We start from the raw sequence: 23,016 nt of genomic DNA on the forward strand, positions 1-23,016 counted from the left end.
CATTTTAGGGCTGCACCTGCAGTATATGAAGTTTCCCAGGCTAAGGGTGTAGTTGGAGCTACAGCTGTCAGCCTACACCACACCCACAGCAACACCAGATCCGAGGTGTGTCTGTGACCTACACCACAGCTTATGGCAATGCCAGATCCTTAACCCATTGAGTGAGGCTAGGGATTGAACCTGCAGCCTCATGGTTCCTAGTAGGATTTGTTTCTGCTAAGCCACGATGGGAACTCCCGGGATTGGACATAGTTGATGAGATTAGGGCGATGAGGGCCACAGGGAGAAGTTATAGGAGGATGAGATTTTAGGTCAAAACTAGGAAGAATATTCTAATATCTTTTAAAAAAGGGGGCTTGTGGGAGGTACTTATATCTCATAAGCGTTTAAAAGATGCTCACAGACCATTCAGCTGGGTCAAGTCTTTGGGTGCCTAGTTGAATTAAATGGTCCTTTCGAACCCAGAGATCTTGTGAAAAAGTCGATAGGTCAAGACTTGTAGATTTTAGATGAGGGAGTGTTCTGTATCTGGTATAGCTGTTTTACAGTTTTTGGTGTGAATTTCATGTTCTAATGTTCATTTTTTAAAGTTTTGATGATTTTTTTTTTTTTTTTTTTTTGCCATTTCTAGGGCCGCTCCCACGGCATATGGAGGTTCCCAGGCTAGGGGTCGAATCGGAGCTGTAGCCGCTGGCCTATGCCAGAGCCACAGCAACGTGGGATCTGAGCTGTTTCTGTAACCTACGTCACAGCTCACAGCAACGCTGGATCCTTAACCCACTGAGCAAGGCCAGGGACCGAACCCACAACCTCATGGTTCCTAGTCGGATTCATTAACCACTGCTCCACGACGGGAACTCCAATGATGATTTTTAATAATTATCTTTAGAAACTGATTTTATATATTGATTTGAAGTAGTATTTAAATGTATTAAGTTTTGGTATTAAAGCTTTTAATTTGTCTAATTAAATTATCATAAGTTAGCTTTTTTTACAGAGTAAACTTTTAACTAGGTTTTCTCCTGTGAAGATGCAATCAGAGAAAAAGAATTAGTTGGGGCTTGATGGGTAAGCAAAAGTCTGAAAGATACTGTATAACTCTCAGCAGATACCAGCTATGCAGATCCTTAAGCTTTTCAAACTGATATATCCAGTCTTGTATTAAAGGAAAACGAAGTAAGTTTCTTTAAAACAATACAAGTTTCATACCTGCAACATGATACCTAATGGAGAAATTAAATTTCATTACCTATCTCTGACAGTTGAAGTTGTTTCAGTTTAGGGTAGCAGTACTTTAGAATGAGTATTGCTGAAATAAGGGGTGTGTTAATAAGGTGTGAATCATAGAATTAGGTATGTGTTGCAGTTTAAAGGAAATTGTACTACAGCTTTAAGATTTCAGTGTAGTCTGTAAAGTTAATTTTAGAAAAGCTATTGTAGGATTCCCCGTTGTGGCACATTGGAAACAAATCTGACTAGTATCCATGAGGGCGTTGGGTTCGATCCTGGCCTTGCTCAGTGGGTTAAGGATCTGGTGTTGCCCTGAGCTGAGGTGTAGGTCGAAGACCTGCATGGGATCCTGTGTCGCTGTGGCTGTGGTGTAGGCAGCTACAGCTCTGATTTGACCCTTAGCCTGGGAACCTCCATATGCACCTAAAAAAGCAAAAAAAAAAAAAAAAAAAAAGCTGTTTTAAATAGAATTCCCATGTCGGACATCTCACTGTTTGATTTGCTAGATTATCTTATCTTTTGGGTGCTTTGAATCTTTCCCTTCTTTTTTTTAAAAGATAATTTTACAATTGTATTGTAGACTCCAGGGTCATTATTCTTTGGGCGTGGTGACCAGATAAAGGAAATTTAATGAGTTCTTATATTTTTTTTTGGCTTTTTGCTATTTCTTTGGGCCGCTCCTACGGCATATGGAGGTTCCCCGGCTAGGGGTCTAATCGGAGCTGTAGCTGCCAGCCTATGCTAGAGCCACAGCAACGCGGGATCCGAGCCGCGTCTGCAACCTACACCACAGCTCACGGCAACGTCGGATCCTTAACCCACTGAGCAAGGGCAGGGACCGAACCCGCAACATCATGGTTCCTAGTCGGATTTGTTAACCTCTGCGCCATGATGGGAACTCTAGTTCTTATATTTTGATGGTCATTTTAGGAAACAATACTTTGTTTTTCTCATTGATGTCTTTTTCTTACTGATCTATAGAATGAAGTTTTTAAAAATTCTTATTGCAGATTTAATATACTTGTAAACATTTAAGCAAAGACAGCTATATAAAATAAGGTGAATCTAGTTATTGTTTTTTTTTCAAGTACTTTATAGGTTTTCCTGAAGTTTAAAACTAACTGAATGATTCAGTCTTTACTGATTTGAAATAATTTATAATAAACTAAATTTTTAAAAATCAGTTTGGATCTATTTTGGATTTTGGGTTCCATTATTCTCTATTCTTTTATCTTTATCATACAGAAGTGTATTGCTACCTTCCTATAGTTGTTAGACTATTTTCCCCTATCATAGAATTCCATGAATGTGTACATAGAGAATTAATGCTGTAGGATTTTAGGAGAAGAACTATTTGTAGGCATCGTACTTGAGCTGGAAGAGTAGACCTCATTGAGACTCAGGTTAGGTTTTCTTTTTTTTTATGGCGGCACCTGTGGCATACTGAAGGAAGTTCCTGGTCCAGGTGTCAAATTGGAGTTGCACCTGTGGCCTACACTACCCGCCACAGCAACGCCAGATGCAAGCCTCATCTGTGACCTGTGGTGTAGCTTTTGGCAATGCCTGATTCTTAAACCACTGAGTGAGGCCAGGGATTGAACCCACAACCTCATAGGGATAACATTTGGGTCTTTAACCCACTAAGCCACAATGGGAACTCCTCAGGTTAGGTTTTTTTGTTTGTTCGTTTGTTTGTTTTCTGTCTTTTAGTGCCACCCCCACTGGCATATGGAAGTTCCCAGGCTAGGGGTTGAATTGGAGCTGTAACTGCCAGCCTGCACCACAGCAGCGTGGGTTCCAAACTGCATCTGTGACTAAACCACAGCTTAAGGCAATACCAGATCCTTAACACACTGAACAAGGCCAGGGATCGAACCCGTGTCCTCATGGATACTAGTTGGTTCGTAACCTGCTTAGGGAACTCCATCAGATTAGGTTTTTATGCTCTGTTTTATAAATTATATGCACTTACTTCCTCAGCCAGATCATAAATTTATTTAAAGTCAGAGACTGTGCAACACTGCTAGGCATCTTGTATTCTCTATTTAAAATTTTATATTTAAGTGGAGACTCTAAACACAAAGAATAAAAAATTAGCAATATACTAATTATGTTTTAAAGGACCACCAGTACCACCTTTTCCACCTTTTCTCTGAACTTACAACTTTGTTTCACATTTCATTATGAAAATAGTAGCATTAGGAAGATAATTTTCACAGACTTGTGCACTATATCTACCTTCTTGCCTGTGCCTATATGTTCTCTAGAGGTCTATGTTTCCATCTAAGGCCAGTCTCTTTACTTGTACCTTATATTCTGCTTCCTCTTGTCATTTGAAAACATTGTCCCTCATCCTTCACTCTCCATCATCAATCTTTCCCTTTTTACTAGATTATCTTTTTCAGCATATTAACATTCTGTAATTTTTCCTGTCTTTAAAAACCAAAGTCACAACCTAATATTCGACCTCCATTGCATTTCCCTAATTTGCTCATAGGAAATCATCTCCAAAAAGTTGTCCACACTATGCTTTGGTCAAAGTCCCCAAGGTCTCTGTGCTAAAATCCAACATTCAGTTTCTAGTTTTCATTGTACTTTATTTACACCACTGTTTGACAAAGTTGATTAAGCTCTCCTTCATGATATACTTTATTCATTTAGCAACCAGGGCAACATGCTCCTAGTTTTTCTACCTCTCTTTAGTTTCCTTTGCAAGTTCCTCTTCATCTTTATGTTGTTGAATTGTGCAAGGGCTCTGTCTTGAGATCTGAGCACAGTGTATACCCATTCCTTTGGTGATTTTATCCAACCTTGTGGCTTAAAGTATAACTCATATGCTGAAATTTCTTGAATTTATATCTCCAGCCTGTACACCTCACCTTTCTGAGCACACGTTTTGTTTATCTACTGGACATCTCCACCTGTCTAAAATCTAACTCTTGGTCTTCAACCTCAACCATGTCCTTTCCACACTTCCCCCATCTCAATAAAGGACAACTCTTTTGTTTTTCAGCTTAGTCTAAAAGCTTTGGAATTGCCTTTGTCTTTGCTTGTTCTCTTATAACCCATATTCCAGTCCTTAGCAGATCATCTTGTCTCTACCCTCATAGGGTTTGGCTACTTCTTCTCTTCTTGATACCAACTTGCTCTAATCACTTTTTGCCTAGAGTACTGGAGTTGCCTCTTAAGTGTTCCCAACTTTCACCCTCTCCCTAAACCCTTTTCCACTGAAAACCCTCTCTTGGTTTTCCATGTTACTCAGTATAAGCCACAGTCTTTCCATTTGCCTTTAAGAAACCCTTTCAAATTATCTCTTTTTAACATCATCTTCTAATTTTCCTCTTATTATACTTGAACCACATTGTCTCTGTTGTTTTTGCTCAAATATGTCATGTATGTTTTATGAATCAACACTGTATACTAATTGCTGGACTGTCTTCCTTTTAGTAGAGTGTTAGCCCTATAAAGGCAGGGATTGTGACCTTTTGTACTGCTGTTTATTCAGAATGCCTTGGAAAATAGCGTTGACATATAACTGATGCTAAATAACTATACAAATTGAATTTATACTCTGTTGTGGAAGGTGATAGTTGAAAAGATATTTTCATAAGTGTGATTTGAACTGGGTTTTGGAGGATAAGTGAAGATTTGATACAAAGGCCAAGGCTGTTTTTTAGATTTGATAGTAGGGAGGAGGTGAAATTGGTCTTTTTAGAAAGTTGCTCTGTTTGTTTGTTTGTTTGTTTATTTGTTTGCCTTTTAGGGCTCCACACCACAGCAGATGGAGGTTCCCAGGCTAGGGATCGAATTGGAGCTATAGCTGCCAGCCTACACGGCAACAACTGGGAATTTGAGCCATGGCCTTGACCTATACCACAGTTCACTGCATTGCTGGATCCCTGACCCACTGAGCGAGGCCAGGGATTGAACCCACGTCCTCATGATACTAGTTGGATTTGTTTTCACTGTGCCACAATAGGAACTCCAAAAGTTGCTCCTTTTGGTTTCCTGATTTAGAACCTATGGTAGCTTTTTACTGCTGATTTTGTCTAGTTAGTTGACTGCTGATATTTTCTAGATGGTTGTAGTTTATACCCTTCAAAATCATATCTAAAAGTCCCAGACAGGAAATTCTTCCTATATTCCTAAACTTGAGGTGGGATTTCATCATTTACAGATTATTCTAAGCTAGAAATGTAAGAGTTGTCTTGTATTCTTCCCTTACTTTAGACCCTCACTATTAGACCAGGCTGTAATAGTTGCCTTATCCTTTATCTGTATTGACTCTCTTCAGATTTATTTGGCCTGTTGAAATAGCCATTTTAACATAATTTAAAAATAGAAGAATGGGAGTTTCTCCTGTGGCACAATAGGATCAGCGGTGTCTTTGGAGTGCTGGGTTGCAGTTTCGACCTCCACCGGCACAGTGGTTTAAGGATCCAGTGTTGCTGCAGTTGTGGGGTGGGTTGCACTGCAGCTCGGATCTGATCCCTGACCTGGGAACTCCATATGCCATATGCCATGGGGTTGCCAAAAAAGGGGAAAAAAGAAAAAAAAAAAGAAGGATGTGTTATACTTCTATTTACCACATTTTTTTCCCCCTAGTATATTTGAATTGTAGTTGGCCAAGTGATCAAGTATGTGATTTTAAAACTAACCTGCTTAGATTTGTAGATCAGGTTAAATTTGAAATACCACTTGAAAGGGCAGAGGTTTTGTGTGTTGAGTTTTTAAAGATCAACTTAGTTTCGTTTTTTTTTTTTTTTTTTTTTCCCTTCTTTCACATTTAGGTTTTATAGGATCACATTCACAAAAGCACCATGGAGTTTTATGAGTCAACATATTTTATTGTTCTTATTCCTTCAGTAGTTATTACAGTAATTTTCCTCTTCTTCTGGCTTTTCATGAAAGAAACACTGTATGATGAAGTTCTTGCAAAACAGAAAAGAGAACAAAAGCTTATTCCTACCAAAACAGATAAAAAGAAGGCAGAAAAGAAAAAGAATAAGAAGAAGGAAATCCAGAATGGGAACCTCCATGAATCTGATTCTGAGAGTGTAACCCGGGACTTTAAATTATCCGATGCCTTGGCTGTAGAAGATGAGCAAGTTGTACCTGTTCCACTGAATGTGGTTGAAAGTTCAAGTAGTGTTAGAGAAAGAAAGAAGAAAGAAAAGAAACACAAGCCTGTACTAGAAGAGCAGGTCACCAAAGAAAGTGATGTATCAAAGATTCCATGCAAAAAAGTAGAACCTGTCCCAGTTACTAAACAGCCCACCCCCCCTTCTGAAGCAGCTGCCTCAAAGAAGAAACCAGGACAGAAGAAATCTAAAAATGGAAGCGGTATTGTAATCTATTCAGTTTTATTGCATGGTTATATTTGTTTTAATAACTTTAGAGTTATTAGGTTCAGATACTTTGTTAAGTGTGTACATAAATACTGAGTCTGAAATTAAGGTCGTTATCCTTTTCACTGTGTGTTTGCTTTCATTAATTGCTGATATAAATAATTAGTATTGATCATAAAATGGCATTTAAAACTGGATTTCGCATTGCAAATACAGAGAAGACCTTTAATTGAAATATAAAATCTAACTGTTTTAGTAAAATCACTAAGGACCTGTAAATATCAGCACTTAGAGACTTTTATATTTATTTCAGTCAGTACTTTCTAATCAGTGTGATAGGACTTAAAGATAACCTAAGGATATCCTTTTCACCCTTGATTGATTTTGAAAACATTTACCATACTTCTCTTTTATGCTAAGCATTATATTAGGTACTAGGAGAGTGCATTTTCAAGGTAGTGAGATGCAGGCTGTAAACACAAACAAATTATTGTAATATGTAAACTTTAGTATAATGAGATGTGTATGTCTAAACCAGTTGTAAGGTGAGCCATTTAGAGCATGTCATGTAATGCCTAAAATCTCAAAGGTTGAATAAATACTAGCTAGCTTTTCTTAGTGACTGGGGAAAGGTAGGATAGAGTATTCCAAGGAGAAAAGTTAATTGGTGCAACAGAAAGGACATGAGAATTGGTATGATGGATGAAACTGCGAACAGTTTGCTCTGTTTGAAAAGACTTGTGTTTGCCATTAATTTATTTTCATATCTTGTGGATTATTAAGTTATGTTGGGTTTTAAATATTTGCTTGCCAGCTATGCTCAAGCATGGTACTAGGGAAGTGAGAGAAATGGGGACAGAAAGGTATGTAAGCCAATAATGAAACATGACTTACGTAAGAGAAGTACAAAGTCTAGAGGTAGTACAGAAGCCAAAACAACTAGTACTTAATGGGGCACCATGGTTCAAAATCTTTACAGAGGAGGCAGTGTCTGAGCTGAGTCTTCCAGAATGAATCACTTCACCAAGCAAATAGTCAGGTCTCATTCCCCACTGGCAAAAAATCATGCATAAAGGCATAAAAGTATAAGAGTACAGTGTATTGTTGAACTATGAAATGGGAGGTGGTAGGCAGTGGTAGGAAACAAAGCTGAAAAGATAACAGAGTGGTTAGATCATAATGATTTTTGTATAGAATGCTAAGGTGTTGGGATGATGTAATTTAGCCATTGTTGAAGATTTTTAAGCAAATTAGTTTATGTGGTCAGATTTACATTTTAGAAAGGTATTTTTGGCACATAACTTGGGAAGACAAGTTTCATGGGGCAGTGTTTGATGTAGGTAGATTTGTTAAGAGTGTATTGTTTTCCAAAGTTAAAGGACTGAACTATGGGAGTGACAAGAAATAGTAGGTTCGAGAGATCTACAAAGCAAAAATGACATGGCTAACTATTGGATAAGACATGGCAGATAAAGGAGAAAGCAGAGTCAAAGACGATTTCCAAGTTCTCTGTTAGGTCAGGCTTGGCCACCTGCCACCTGTGAGCCAAACCTGGCCTGCTTTTAGTTTTTTATGGCCCATGAGCCAAGAGTGGTTTTTACATTTCCAATGGATTGAAAAAAATTAAAAGAATAATATTATGTTAAATGTGGATATTATATGAAATTCAAACTGCTGTGTCCATAAATCAAGTTTTTTTAAATACAGCCACACTCCTGTGTTAACATATGTTTGTGGTTGGCTTTCATACTGCCATAGCATGTGAACAGTTGTGACAGAGTCTAAATACTTTAGCTTGCAAAACCTAAAGTATTTACTATTTAGCCCTTTTTAGAAAATATTAGCCAACCTTTGATTTGTAGATGTTGGTAGGAACAAGATAGGAAACAATGGGAAAAGAATGGATATATATAGAGAGGAAAATGCTCTCAGTTTGTGTTTCTGGTGCCTATGGGGGCTAGTTTACATAGGGAGCAATTCAGGATGTAATAGGAAATTAAGTGCAGAGGTGTAAGTCTAGAATACAGATTCAGAAGCCTTAAGCGTGAAGGCAGGAGTAGTTGATGTCATGGATGTAGTAAATAAGATCATTCAAGGAAAGTATTTAAAATGAGGACACAGCTCTGAATACCAGCATATAAGATACTCAGTAGGAACAGCTTACAAAGGAGACCGCAAAGGAATATTCTGAGTATAAAGAAAGAATTATGGGAGCTGATAGGAGAGAATTTTAAATTTTATCTATCTTATTGTGGTTAAAAAAAAAAAAAAAAATATATATATATATATATATATATATATAAAACAAAATTTACTGTTTTAACCATTTTTAAGTGTATCGTTTTGTGGCATTAAGTATATTCACATTCTTGTGCAGTCATCACCACCAGCCATCCTAAGAACTTTTTCTTCTTTCCTAGCTGAAATTCAGAGCCTTTTAAGCACTAATTCCCCATTTTTCCCCTCCTTGTAGTTCTTGGCAAACCACCATTCTACTTTCTATGTCTATGAATTTGACTTCTCTAGGTACTTCGTTTAAATGAAATCATGCAATACTTGTCTTTTTGTAACCGCCTTGTTTCACTTAGCATAATGGAGAGGAAGAATTTTGAGTCAGAGACCAATTAGTATGAGACCATGAGATGCTAAAGAGAAGTCGAAAAAAGATTAAAGGATTTTATTGATAGAGTGTGGCTTTTGGGTTACTAGGAACCTGAATAAAATCTTGTATGGATATAGTGGAAGAGATAAAAATCAGGTTGCAATTAGTTGAGAAATGATTGGTAGAAAGGGAAGTACAGACTATTGTTTTGTTAGTGTGAGAAGGAAATGGGTGTGGGAGGCTAGGGATTACAGTGGTGGGAAGGGTTTTATTTTTTAAGATAAGAAATTTAACCATGGCTTTATAAGCTGAGTAGGGCTAGGAGTGGCTGAGAAATGGGATATAAAAGAAGGAGCAAGTAGTAGAAGCTTTGATGAAGTTATAGAGCAGGTGTGGCAGAGGAAAAAAGCTGTAATGATAGAGACTTGTATATAAGAGTTTAAAATTTTGGTGGTTAAGCATTCTGGGACATATTCATTAATACTTGAATCTTTTCTGATATGTTTGTTTTTTGCTATGATGATTTTTCACTTATTTTTAATAAAGATGATCCAGATAAAAAGGTGGAACCTCTTATGGCACCTTCAAAAAAGCAAGAATCATTACCCTTGCATCAAGAGACTAAACAAGAAAGTGGATCAGGAAAGAAGAAAGTTTCATCAAAGAAACAAAAGACTGAAAATGGTGAAATGTGTAGATATGTATTTTATAAATATTAATTCTAGAGAAGTACATTAGGGCAATGACCCTAGAGACTTCGCATGTTCTTGAATTTCCAGCTTAATGTGTACCATAACAGTTTTAATACTAATACAAGTTGAGGGTTCTCTTTAGCCTTATGGTTTTGTAGTGCTTTGACAGATGATCATGGTATAAATTTGTGGTGAAGAACTTTATCTGAAATTTAAAAAGGTTAAAGCACATATAAATATTCTTTTTTTTTTTTTTTTTTTTTTTTTTTGTCTTTTGTCTTTTTAGGGCTGCAGCTGTGGCATATGGAGGTTCTAGGCTAGGAGTCGAATCAGAGCTACAGCTGCCAGCCTATGCCACAGCCACAGCAACACTGGATCTGAGCCACGTCTGCAGCCTACACCACTGCTCATGGCAACACCAGATCCTTAACCCGCTGAGCGAGGCCAGGGATCCAACTTGAAACCTTTTGGTTACTAGTCGGGTTCATTAACCACTGAGCCATGATGGGAACTGCTCTTTTTTTTTTTTAAGGGCCACATGTGCATATGGAAGTTCCCAGGCTAGGGGTCCAATCACATCTGCAGCCACTGGCCCATACCACAGCCACAGCAACACAGGGTCTAAGCCACATCTGCTACCTGCACCACAGGTCATGGCAATGCTGGATCCCTAACCCACTGAGCGAGTCCAGGGATCAGACCAAGTCCTTGTGGATACTAGTCAGATTTGTTTTCTCTGAGCTGCAATGGGAACTCCTTTATAAATATTCTTATTAACTGAGTTTTGAAAATAATGTAAATACATACAACCTCATAGAAGAAAAGTATTCCTGAAATATTTGTACTTTTTAACATTATTAAAGATTATTCTTGAGAACATTAGCTAGATCTATCATTACCCTACATTCCTAATTATTTATTAAACATAATTTGTGTGTATATATGGGAAGCATCCAATTAAAAGTGATGGAGCAGTTTTTTGTTTAGAATTGTTCATGGAAGGCTTAGCTATGGAATTTATATAAATGGTGATTTTTATAATATTGGGCTATGGTATCAACTAGTGCTAGAAAGTAGTAAAATTGGAAAAGGAAAAGATAAAGTTCTGTCATTTGCAGTAAAATTAAGATATATCAAGCAATCAGGTGTAGGAAAATATTGCCCACAAATATTGATAATATTAAGTATTTATTAGAGATTTTAAATAAAAGAACTATATGGGAGGTCACTCGTGGGGCTCAGTGGTTTAAGCATCCAGTGTTGTCACTGCTGTGGTTTGGATTCTATCCCTGGAAACTTTTGCATGCTGACGGCACAGCCAAAAAAAAAAAAGAGCTGTATGTGTCCTAAAGTTTTGTGTGTGTGTGTGTGTGTGTGTGTGTGTGTGTGTGTTTTGGCCACGCCCACTGCATGTGAAGTTCCCAGGGCCAGGGATTGAGTCTATGCCACCGCAGAGACCCAAGCCACAGCAGTGACAATGCTGGATTCCTAACCTACTAGGCCACCAGGGAATTCTCTGGGTTTTTTTTCCTAAAGTAGGATATATATAGAGACTTCCATATGAATGTATTAAGTGTGTTTCTCTAACCAATAGATAACAGACTTCACTATTCAGAGTTCTTCCCATTAAAATTAGGAACAAAGTAAAGAGGCTTCCATCCTCTACTATTAATGTTGTTCTGGAAGTTTTAACTAGTGTAATAAAATGTGCCATGGAAATTAGAGATGTAACTATTGGAAGTGAGAAGATATCTACAAGGAACAATGACTAATTTTTACATCTAGAAAGTTAAAAAATATTACGAATTAAAAGTTGAGGAGTTCCCACTTTGGCGCAATGGGTTAAGAATCCAGTAGCAGCGGCTTGGATCGCTGTGGATGGGTGGGTTTGATTCCTGGCCTGGCACAGTGGGTTATAGAATCCAGTGTTGCTACAGCTATGGTGTAGGTTGCAGCTGTGGCTCAGATTAAGTCCCTGGCCCAGGAATGTCCATATGCCATGGGCGTGGCCATTAAAAAAAAAAATTAACAATTGAGGAATTCTCTGGTGGTTCAGTAGGTTAAGGTTAATTTAGCATTGTCACTGCTGGGGCTTGGGTCACCACTGCAGCATGGATTAGATCCCTGGCCTTGGAACTTCCACATGCTGTGGTTGCAGCAAAACAATAACAACAACAACAACAACAAGAAACCAACCAACCAAACAAACAAAAAAAAAAACAGAAAAGAAAAAAAAAAAGAATTTTCAGTTGGAATAAGAGTTCAGTGAAGTACCAATATACATAATTAAAATATTTTTTCTTGAGCTCTTCTTCACTATGAATGGGTTCTTAATTAAACCAGGAGAAACATAAGAACTAAAACGTAAAGATTGTATAAGAAGAAATTTTCAGATACTAGAGAGATGTGTAGTACACATAGATAACCTAAATGATTTAAACTGGTATTGCTTAATTTGAAGAGTGTTTTGACTTGTTAAATGATGAAGTAGGAATTTAAAGCCAAATTGAGCTGGTATTAGAAATTTGAAAATAACTGTATTTATCATTACCCTTAAGTATGCTTACATGTTATTTAATTACTCTTTTATTAAAAAAACCCTGAGTAATTATGATTTTGTTGAACTTAAATTGCAGTCTTGGTAGATGAACCCCTTATTCATGCAACAACTTATATTCCTTTGATGGATAATGCTGACTCAAATCCTGTTGTGGATAAGAGGGAGATTATTGATCTGATTAAACCTGACCAAGTAGAAGGAATCCAGAAAACGGGGGCTAAAAAACTGAAGATTGAAACCGACAAAGGTAACAATCTGTTGTATTGAAAAAAAACGTTTTTGAGTTCTGATGGAATGAGTGCATTTTCTCATAGAAACAATAAATCATAAAAGACTAATAGAATCTTTGTGGTAAAACATGTATTGGTAGCTTTCTAATCCAGCCTTGTCTGCTTTGTAGAGCTGAACATTGGACTTTGACTTGCCTAAGGTTTACTTTGCTGTTTGGTGACTTTTTCTCCTTCTATTATTGTCTTTGAGAATTTTCTTTTTTTCTTTTTTTTTTTTTTTACTTGAAAAATAAATATTTAATAATAATATAATCTTTGTATCTTTAGACTGCCTTTGTCAAAATTCTTTCTGTCATCCTCAGATGCTGTCTTAAAAAAACCCTGTACATTGTAGCTCTCTTTACAAGTGGGGTTTAAGCCATTGTACAGGATTTTAATATTTAATTTAAAATATCTAACAACAGGAGTTCTTGTTGTGGCACAGTGGAAACAAATCCGACTAGGAACCATGAGGTTGTGGGCTCAATCCCTGGCCTTGCTTTGTGGGTTAAGGATCAGGTGTTGCCATGAGCTGTAGTGCATATGCCATGAGTGCGGCCCTAAAAGGCCAAAAAAAAAAATTAAATATCTAACAACATATACTTATGTTCAATGTAAAAAAAACCTTAGGGTTTTTTTGTTTAATTGTTTTCTTCATTTTGGGGCTGTACCTGCGGCATATGGAAATTTCCAGGCTAGGAGTCGAATCAGAGCTGTAGGTGCTGGCCTACATCACAGCCACAGCAACTTGGGATTTGAGCTGCATCTGTGACCTACACCACAGCCCACAGCAATGCTGGATCCTTAACTCACTGATCGAGGCCAGGGATGGAACCCGCATCCGCATGGATCCTAGTTGGGTTTTGTACCCCACTGAGCCACAACAGGAACTTCCCAAACCTCAGGTTTTCATTTTCATTTTCTTCTTTCTTTCTGCAAAAGAATGCTCTCTACCCATTTTTCAGAAAAAAAAGAGCTAAAATAATATTACTGGAAGAGATTTAAAAAGAGAAAAAAGGCACTGAAGGCTAGTAAACCAGCTGAGGATGGAATAAGCCCCACGGTCTCCAGAAGGGCTGCTGATGGGGGGCGGTCTATAAACCAGCCAATACCACCTGCCTATTTTCAAGCTTAGAAAGGTGCATACCTTTTACTTTCAGAAAATGGCATCAAAGTTTGGACTATAAATCCTTTCTTGGAGTTCCCGTCGTGGCGCAGTGGTTAACGAATCCGACTAGGAACCATGAGGTTGCGGGTTCGGTCCCTGCCCTTGCTCAGTGGGTTAACGATCCGGCGTTGCCGTGAGCTGTGGTGTAGGTTGCAGACGTGGCTCGGATCCCGCATTGCTGTGGCTCTGGCGTAGGCCGGTGGCTACAGCTCTGATTAGACCCCTAGCCTGGGAACCTCCATATGCCGCGGAAGCGGCCCAAAGAAATAGCAAAAAAAAAAAAAAAAAAAAAAAAAATCCTTTCTTATTCTCAAGTCACTGGACATTTAAGAGCAGAAATATTGATGGGCTCTTTCCTTTTTTTCTTCCTTATAACAGATGTATGATTCATGGATTGTCCCTTAGTGGTCTCCATTTTCATTTTACTGCTTTTTCTGTGCTTTCTGACAGCTTTGTTAACTTTCTTATACTTAATTATGCTAATTCACAACTGCCTTTTATTATTTTTTAATAGACTTTTTTCCTTTAGTGCAGTTTTAGGTTCATATCAAAATTGAATTGAAAGTACAGTTTGTATATATCCCTTGTTCCCGTGCATGTGCACAACCGCCTTTTTAAACTTAGAGTGTAGCTGAAGTTTTTGAAGCTCTGTGTTCCTTTGGGTATAATGAGTGGCAGTTGCTTTTAAGAAGTGGAAGCTATTGCCTGATATAGGAGCCCTGGGGAATTGAGGTGGTGAGTCAGGAGATAGTTGATGTTTGGATTGTTTAAATGTCAGGATTGCTTGAATACATTTGATCTTTGTAAAAATCAAATTTCCTTTTTACAATTGTCTTTGAGCTTATTTTCTCATCTGTAATATTTGGCTTCTCTGTTGTATTATGGTTAAATGCTATTTTAAACATATTTAATAGAGATAACTAGCATATACTAGAAATTTGAATGATTTTTTTTAAAAGGTATACTGGCATTTTAATATTGTGCAGTTTGAGCAAATTTTTAATTACTGTAATTATTCCATATTAAATTTGATAAACACCTTTTTCCTCTGACCAGAACATTCATTGTTGCTTGAGCGGAAATGTAAATCTATTTTCTCTTGGTTATTGACTGTCTGAGTCAAGAATTCTTGCTGTTGACCTTTGCTTCTATCTTTTTTTTTTTTTTTTTTTTTCACCCACGGCAAATGGGGGTTCCCAGGCTAGGGGTCCAATTGGAGCTGTAGCTGCTGGCCTACACCAGAGCCACCCCAACGTGGGATCCAAGTCATGTCTGCGACCTACACCACAGCTCGTGGCAGTGCCAGATCCTTAACCCACTGAGCGAGGCCAAGGATCAAACCTGTGTCCTCATGGATACTAGTCATGTTCATTACCGCTGAGCCAAGACGGGAACTCTCTTGTATCTTTTTAAATATTAATTCCTTTTTTTTTTTTTTTTTTAAAGAAAATGCTGAAGTAAAATTTAAAGATTTCCTTCTGTCCTTGAAGACTATGATGTTTTCTGAAGATGAGGCCCTTTGTATTGTAGACCTGCTAAAGGAGAAGTCTGGTGTGATACAGGATGCTTTAAAGAAAGTAAGCATATTTTTGATTATGGGCCTATTTCAGAGCAGTGATGAGAAATTCACTGAGCAAGATTTCTGCTAGGGCAAGAAATTATAATCTACTCCCAACCTTCACACCCCAAAGCACTTAATCACTTAAATACTAAAGCACTTTAGCATTAAAAATTCTAGATTGCCTTAAGAAGTTATTTCATGTATAGGTACTAATCATTGTACTTATTTAGTTCTGTCAGGTGTGTATGAGTAATCTGAGGTTTTGACAAAAGTGAATTGCTTATAATAAATAAGATTATATAACTTTAAGGCTATTTGGCACTTGGCTAAGTTGCTTTGCTCTGAACGTAAGTATTGAAGGCAAGGTCAGGTGATTTCTGGATAACATGGAATGTTTTTGTGACTGAAGATAACATCATTCATAGCACCTGGGAATCTTTTTCTTGTGTGTGTGTGTCTATGTAATACTCCCCTTCTAAAATAAATAATTTGAATAGAATCATTGCTATGATTAACTAAAATTTGAGAAAACAAAAACAAATCCACATGGAGTTAATATTTAATGGGTCATACTCACTATATTGTCATGTGTACTTTGTTATATTGGGAAAGGTAGCAAGTATTTAGGTGTTACTTGTATAAGATAAGATGACATGGTATCTGGTGTTCAGTATTAGATAGTGGACTTAACTGTCCTTATTCTAAACACACACACACACACCTCACACTTTTATGCTTTAAAACCTTTAGTGGCTTACATTTTTTTACTTAAAGACCACCCTAGTCCAGGCTATCACTTCTCATTTCTTAGTTGATGTTTCTGCATTTCCTCATAGCCTTCTAATCTGTTTTTTTTCTATACAACTGCAAGGCAAGTTTTAAGAGGTAAATCAGGTTATATTACTCCCTGCTTTAAAAACCTTTTGGTGTCTTTCTCTTTGCACATAGAACATAATCCAGATCCTTAGAAGGCCTTTGTCTATCATTCTCTACAGCCTTATCTCATGACATTTTTCCTCTCTTCTCATTAAAGCATACCAAATGATTTCTTCTTTCTGGACTGTCCTAAAACTACCCAAGCCCCTATTCCCTAACTCTTCCTTTGGCTAATTTCTCCTTCAAGTCTCCATTTAAATATCATTTCCTCATATGAGGCCAATCTGAATTCCTGTCTAAATTATTCTCCTTGCTATTCTTTCTTATAACAGCCTGAATGACTTTGTCGTAGCATTCGTTGTAGTGTTATAAGTCTGTCCATACTCCTAAGTATCTCTTGACAATGTGTTATACAAATCTTTGGCACTTTCTGATGCAGTATGCTTGTTGGACAGTCTCCATGTGGTGCCAAGCAATGGCTCAGAGTAAACAGGGTGTTCAAGGGTCATCAGAGTAAGTGTGATAACTTTCTGACTTTGGATACAAAGTCAGATTATTCTCTTGTAAGAAACTTTCTTGGGAGTTCCTGTTGTGGTGCAGCGGAAATGAATCTGACCAGTATCCTTGAGGATGCAGGTTCTATCCCTGGCCTTGCTCAGTGGGTCCAGGATCCAGCATTGCCATGAGCTGAGGTATAGGTAGCTGATGTGGCTCAGATCCCATGTTGCTGTGGCTGTTTGAAGAATTTGTCTTTTGATTTATTTTATTTTATTTGGGTAAGTTTATATCTTAAGGGTTCTTAGTTATTTGTGAGGATTGCAAAAATCTTCTAGCAGGGAAAAATCTCCGGGTGAAGTTATTATGCTTCTTCCTGTATGAAATGACTACTTTTTAAAATTAATTGCTTTCAAGTTTCTCTTCTGACTAAGGCTGTTGGCCGTGGTTTATGGATACAAGAGTAGTCATTTTATTGCTTGAGACAGCTTTGAATTCTAGAGACTGAGTAGTAAATTAGATTCCCCTTGATATCTATATTAGGCAGGCCAAGGAAGAAGATGGGGACTGTTAAAGATTTTGAAATAGAGTGATTATTTTGAAACTTTACATTTTTTCCTTTTCCTTGGAACTTTTTGACTTTTGATTAAAATCTTGTTCTTGGTTTCTTATGGAGTGGTTCTATTCTTATCTGCAGGGACTCAGTGCCCTTGTAGATCTCCTATATCAGGGATAAACTAGGTAAGTTTAATTTCTCCATTTTCCTGTCATGGAAATTGAGTCTTGGTCAGACCTTTTAATAGATTTCAAAGTTTCAGATATAAATGAATCCCCACATTTAATAAAGAGCACTTCAGAGAAAGGGGGAAGATAAATGCAGGAGCATAAGCATAGGTATTGGATAGAGGTAGAGGAGTTAGAGGGCTTGCTAACTGATTAGATATGGTGGCTAAAGAAGAATCTAGAATGAATGCTCTGGAGTAACTGGTTAGATTGTGGTGGCAATGGTATTTATGAACACTTTGCAGAGGAAGAGAGAGTAGAGGATTGTGAAAAATTTCAGGAAGTTGTAGGCATTCTTTGGAGCATTTAAGTTGATGTAATCATTTCACAGTTATTTTTTTCTATTTCTCTGAAGTTGAAAATAGATTGTAATGGGAGTAATTTAGGAAAGGAATCCACTATCATCAATATATATGGTGGATGTATATTAGACCAGAGAGGATGTGGGAAGTGGTAATACAAGTTTAAGAATGAACCTTGAGAAGCACCAACATTTAAAGTTCAGAAAGAGCACCAAAAGGACACTGAGTAGAGAAACATCAGGCGACAGTGGAATTACAGATGCTTGGAGAGGGTAGAGGGTTCAGGGGCAGTGGGAAAAGTCAACAACAACATGCTTTAGAGCAGTGAAGGAGAATAAGGGTTGAAAAAATGGATTTGATATCCTTGGTGAAAGACTTTCCTTGGAATACTAGGCTGTAAATAAGTGATGAATGAATGGGAAAGGTGACACTTTCCACTTTGAATAAGCTTAGATGGGAAGGGGAAAACAGTAAAAGCTAGAAGGGATTGCACAGTCGGAAAGGAGATGTCACGTTGTGTGTATATACACACATGGCTTTGTTGTTTAAACTATAAGACAATTCTGTTTTATATTTAGAGTGTAGGGCTTTAGAGTCAGATTTTGTGCATTCAATTCTGGACTCTGCCACTTTTAGCTTTGTGGCTTTAAGTAAATTACTTAACCTCAGTTTCTCGGTTTCTTTATCTCTAAAATGGGAATGATAACAAGGTTTTGAGAATTAAATGAGATAATGCATAGTAGATGCTTAGAGCTCTTAGCATGTAGTAATTGCTCAAAGATGTTAACTCAATGTAATTATTAGTATTTGATAGTTTTAGTTGGTTATTAATTTCTTTGTGTTGGCCAGCTGGCCTGCGTGCCTGCCTGCCTGCCTTCCATGCTCCCTTCCTTCTTTCCTTCCTTACTTCCTCTTTTTAAGCCTGTACTTGTGGCCTATGGAAGTTCCTAGGCTAGGGGTTGAATCGGAGCTGCAGCTGCAGGCCTACGCCACAGCTACAGCAATGCCAGATCCTTTACCCACTGAATGGGGCCAAAGATTGAACCTGCGTCCTCATGGATGCTAGCCAGATTTGTAACCTGCTAAGCCACAGTGGGAACTCCCTGTGTTGGCCTTTAGATATATTTGCCTTAATTATTTGAGTCTTTTTTTCCAACTCATTAACTGTTCTGACCCCATGGTGTTTGTCAGGAGGAAGTCTGCCTATTTAAAATTTTTCCTACCTTCTCTTTTCCTTCCCTATTTTTGTTAACTATAGCATTTGTTGATCAGCTACAATATTTAATATTTGTTTTGTGGCTATAATTTTTATGTTTGTTTTAGTCTTAATTCTATAGCTTAATAAATTCAAACTTGATACTAGTTCTTTTGCCATAAGCTTCCGCTTCCGTATTCACCACTTGTTGGCTGAAATTGTTTTTTTCAGGGGAACTTTTTCAAAAAGGGTTTATGGAGGAGTTCCCGTCGTGGCGCAGTGGTTAACGAATCCGACTAGGAACCATGAGGTTGCGGGTTCGATCCCTGCCCTTGCTCAGTGGGTTAACGATCCGGCGTTGCCGTGAGCTGTGGTGTAGGTTGCAGACGCGGCTCGGATCCCGCGTTGCTGTGGCTCTGGCATAGGCCGGTGGCTACAGCTCCGATTCGACCCCTAGCCTGGGAACCTCCATATGCCGCGGGAGCGGCCCAAGAAATAGCGAAAAGACAAAAAAAAAAAAAAAACAAAAAAAAAAAAAACAAAAAGGGTTTATGGAAAATGTATTTCCAAATTCTGACCAGTTAAAATGCTTCTTTTTTGTCTTTATACTTGAGTGATAATTTGCTAGGGTATAATGTTTCTGGATTGCACTTTCTTTCCTTGAGAATTTGTCATGTTTGCTTTACCATTCTCTACATCCATATTTCTGGATAGAAGTCCTAGACTAGCCTGAATTTTGCATTCTTTTCATGTATTTTTGTCAAAGTATACTCACAATAAAAACATCCTTTTAGGTAATCAACCAAGTTTTTATTATTTATTGGACCTTTCCAGTGCCCACCCTACTGTATAAACATCAAGGCATTCAGCTTCTTTGAAGTCACAGAATTTTTGTTATAATGTGACTTTGCATTGACTCCTATCAGTATTCTCTTGGACAAAGCATGTCTTTTCAGTCATGAGATTCAGTATTCCCTTAGAGGAATTGAAATGATGGGTATCAATTAAACATATGTTGGGTCTTCTTTGCCTGTTGTCTTTATCGTTCATATTTTGGTCCTAAAAAAATAAAAGCATTTGGTTTATTCCCACTTTTTTTTTTTTTTAACTTCTCTTCACTCTGAACTTTGTCTCCTACTGTGTTTTCAGTAACATGTCTTTTTCTGTTTGCTACTTCTAATTGGATTGTACTTCTGAAATGGTATTGCTTTTACTTCTACGTTGAGTTTTGCCAGCTCATATTTCATCTCATTCTGTGGTCTTAATCTTTTCTCCGAGTTATTTCCTCTGAGCTCTGTTCTGTGCTCTTGTTTTTCCAGAAATCATTGCTATATTAGACTTTAAAAAGTCATGGTGGTATTTTTTTAAAAGCACATTTTCCTCTGTTCTTGACAATCTTTTTCTAGGTTATTTTTCTCCATGTGGCATTTTTCCTCTTATTTTTTTCCTTCCTTTCTCATGTCTTACATAGACCCTGTTTTATTTCTTTTTCATTAATACTCCTCTTCCAACGAGGTGTGTTCCTCTTGGATCATCTCTGTGCCAGAGATTGATAATGAAGGGCCAAGGCCAACTGTTTTCCTTAGGTTATATGAGAAAATGAGCTCTTTTAGCCTTTCTTCTTTTCAGATAAAAAATTTTTACTACAGAGGGTCCCACTGTAGAGAATCTAACTTAACTCTTTCTCCCTGACTAGCTGTTCTCTTAGAGTAACGTTTATCTATATGATTTCTTCTTCGTTCCTACTTGTTTGGCTTCTTGTGACATTCTACCAAGAAAACTCCTATATTTGGACTTATTCCTGATGTCAAATTGGGGATTGTTGGTTTTACCTTTCATCATATGCCTTTTAACTTCAGAGAGCTGTGTTCCATGACACCTCTGTATTCTTGCATATATTCTGACAGAATTATCAAGCATTTGTTTGATCACTACTTTTAGCAGGCGTTTGTGATGTTTTTGTTTGACATGACAGATGATTGTTTCACTTTGGTTCAGTTTGCATTTTATTATTATTATTTTTTTTGTCTTTTTGCATTTTCTAGGGCCACTCCTGCAGCATTTGGAGGTTCCCAGGCTAGGGATCTAATCAGAGCTGTAGCTGCCGGCCTATGACAGAGCCTCAGCACCGCGGAATCTGAGCTGCGTCTGTGACCTACACCACAGCTCACAGCAACGCTGGATCCTTAGCCCACTGAGCAAGGCCAGGGATCGAACCCACAACCTCATGGTTCCTAGTCAGATTCGTTGACCACTGAGCCATGATGGGAACTCCTCAGTTTGCATTTTAATTTCATACTCCTGTTTTGATCTTTTAGGAGAAGTAAGAGGTTACTCTCTTGACTCTGTGCTTAAAAATAGAAGTTGTATAATTCTTAGTAAAAATATCTTTCTTGATTGATATGTGTCCTATTATATATATAAGAATATATAGTGATACAGTAATGTCTGAATGATATATCAGTGATCAGTATTTGGCAGTCATTCTACTTTAAACATAATAGCAAACTCTCCATTGGCCTAAGAAAAAGTCAGTTCATTTCCATAATTTTCATTAGCCATTGTTAACTAATTCTGTATTGAATTCTCAATTGTAGTCAAATAAAGGAGAGTTAACTGCACTTGTACATCAGCTTCAAGAAAAAGACAAGTTACTTGCTGCTGTGAAGGAAGATGCTGCTGCTATGAAGGATCGGTGTAAGCAGTTAACCCAGGTGAAGACTCTTGTGTTTAAGGGTTGTTCTTTTTTTTTTTTTTTTTTTTTTTTTTTAATCCAAGCTAGGTGTTATGTTTCTGATTTTTAATTACAGATTACTTGCATTTCCAACCACATTCTTGAGTCCAGTTATATACATCTGTATCAGGTTTAATCTAAAGAGAATACAGATTAGCAGAGGCATTCCTATGACCAGTAGAAATATATTTAACTCAGGAATATCCAGACAGAAGAGAATGGGCAAGATATGTGGGAGGGGGCACAGCATGCCACTCTCTCAGAGGGTTATTCTTTCTGAATTGGATATACCAAAGGATTTTAGAAGTTGTAATTCCTGATTAATTTGTGTAATGAATTTATACCCAATGAAAGTGCTTTTCTTTTTTTAAAAAAAATTTTTAATCTTTTTTTTTGTCCTTTTGTCTTTTTCTAGGATCGTGCTAGCGGCATATGCAGGTTCCCAGGCCAGGGGTCTAATTGGAGCTGTAGCCGCCAGCCTACGCCAGAGCCACAGCAATACTAGATCCAAGCTGTGTCTGCGACCTACACCACAGCTCATGGCAACGCCAGATCCTTAACCCACTGAGCAAGGCCAGGATTGAACCTGCAACCTTATGGTTCCTAGTCGGATTTGTTAACCACTGAGCCACGACAGGAACTCTGAAAGTGCTTTTCTTTTAGAGTGTAGGAGGTGGTATGGGGGGGTTGTCTCACTCTTCCATGTTATTATAGCCTACAGTTGAATTGTGAATTTAAAATAACAGTACTTATAGTTATACCAGTTTCAGAATAATGGAAGCATTTGAACACTGGGAGCATGTTTCATTTGGTTCTGACATAGAATTATTTGAAACTTAAAACTCAGTGTGGATCTTGCTTAAATCAAATTTATAAGATAAATTTGAAACTCTTAAATAGATAATTGACTCATGACATTTTGTGATATTTGTAATTTCTAATCAATGAATTTCATTAATCCTTTTTTTCTCTGAGAGGTTAGAAGACCTAGAGTTCCCATTGTGGCTCGGCAGGTTCAGGACCCAAGGTTGTCTCTGTGAGGATGCGAGGTTGATCCTTGGCCTCATTTAGTGGGTTGAGAATCCGGCGTTGCCACAGTCTGCAGTGTAGGTCATAAGTGCGGCTCGGATCTAGTGTTGCTGTGGCTATGGCCTAGGCCGCAGCTCCGATTTGACCTCTGGCCTGAGAACTTGCATATGCT

At 37.7% G+C, this 23,016-nt stretch overlaps 1 protein-coding gene across 12 annotated transcripts in view; it reads left to right on the top strand.

The window, feature by feature from the left end:
• The window catches only part of KTN1 (kinectin 1), a 109,080-nt gene that overhangs the window by 26,332 nt on the left and 59,732 nt on the right, over positions 1–23,016 (top strand). For 6 of the 12 annotated variants that reach the window (XM_021085523.2, XM_021085571.2, XM_021085690.2 and 3 more), the window contains 5 exon segments: positions 6,021–6,573; positions 9,727–9,864; positions 12,509–12,679; positions 15,316–15,446; positions 21,679–21,795. In XM_021085523.2, coding sequence (XP_020941182.1) covers positions 6,051–6,573; positions 9,727–9,864; positions 12,509–12,679; positions 15,316–15,446; positions 21,679–21,795 — 1,080 coding nt within the window. In that variant the 5' untranslated portion in view covers positions 6,021–6,050. 12 annotated transcript variants of the gene reach the window in all.

The sequence above is a fragment of the Sus scrofa genome, chromosome 1 (genome assembly GCF_054392235.1).
Source record: "Sus scrofa isolate SSC_HxYL_T2T_F1_AM1 chromosome 1, Sscrofa_HxYL_maternal_Yorkshire_Landrace_v2.0, whole genome shotgun sequence".
Taxonomy (NCBI): domain Eukaryota; kingdom Metazoa; phylum Chordata; class Mammalia; order Artiodactyla; family Suidae; genus Sus; species Sus scrofa.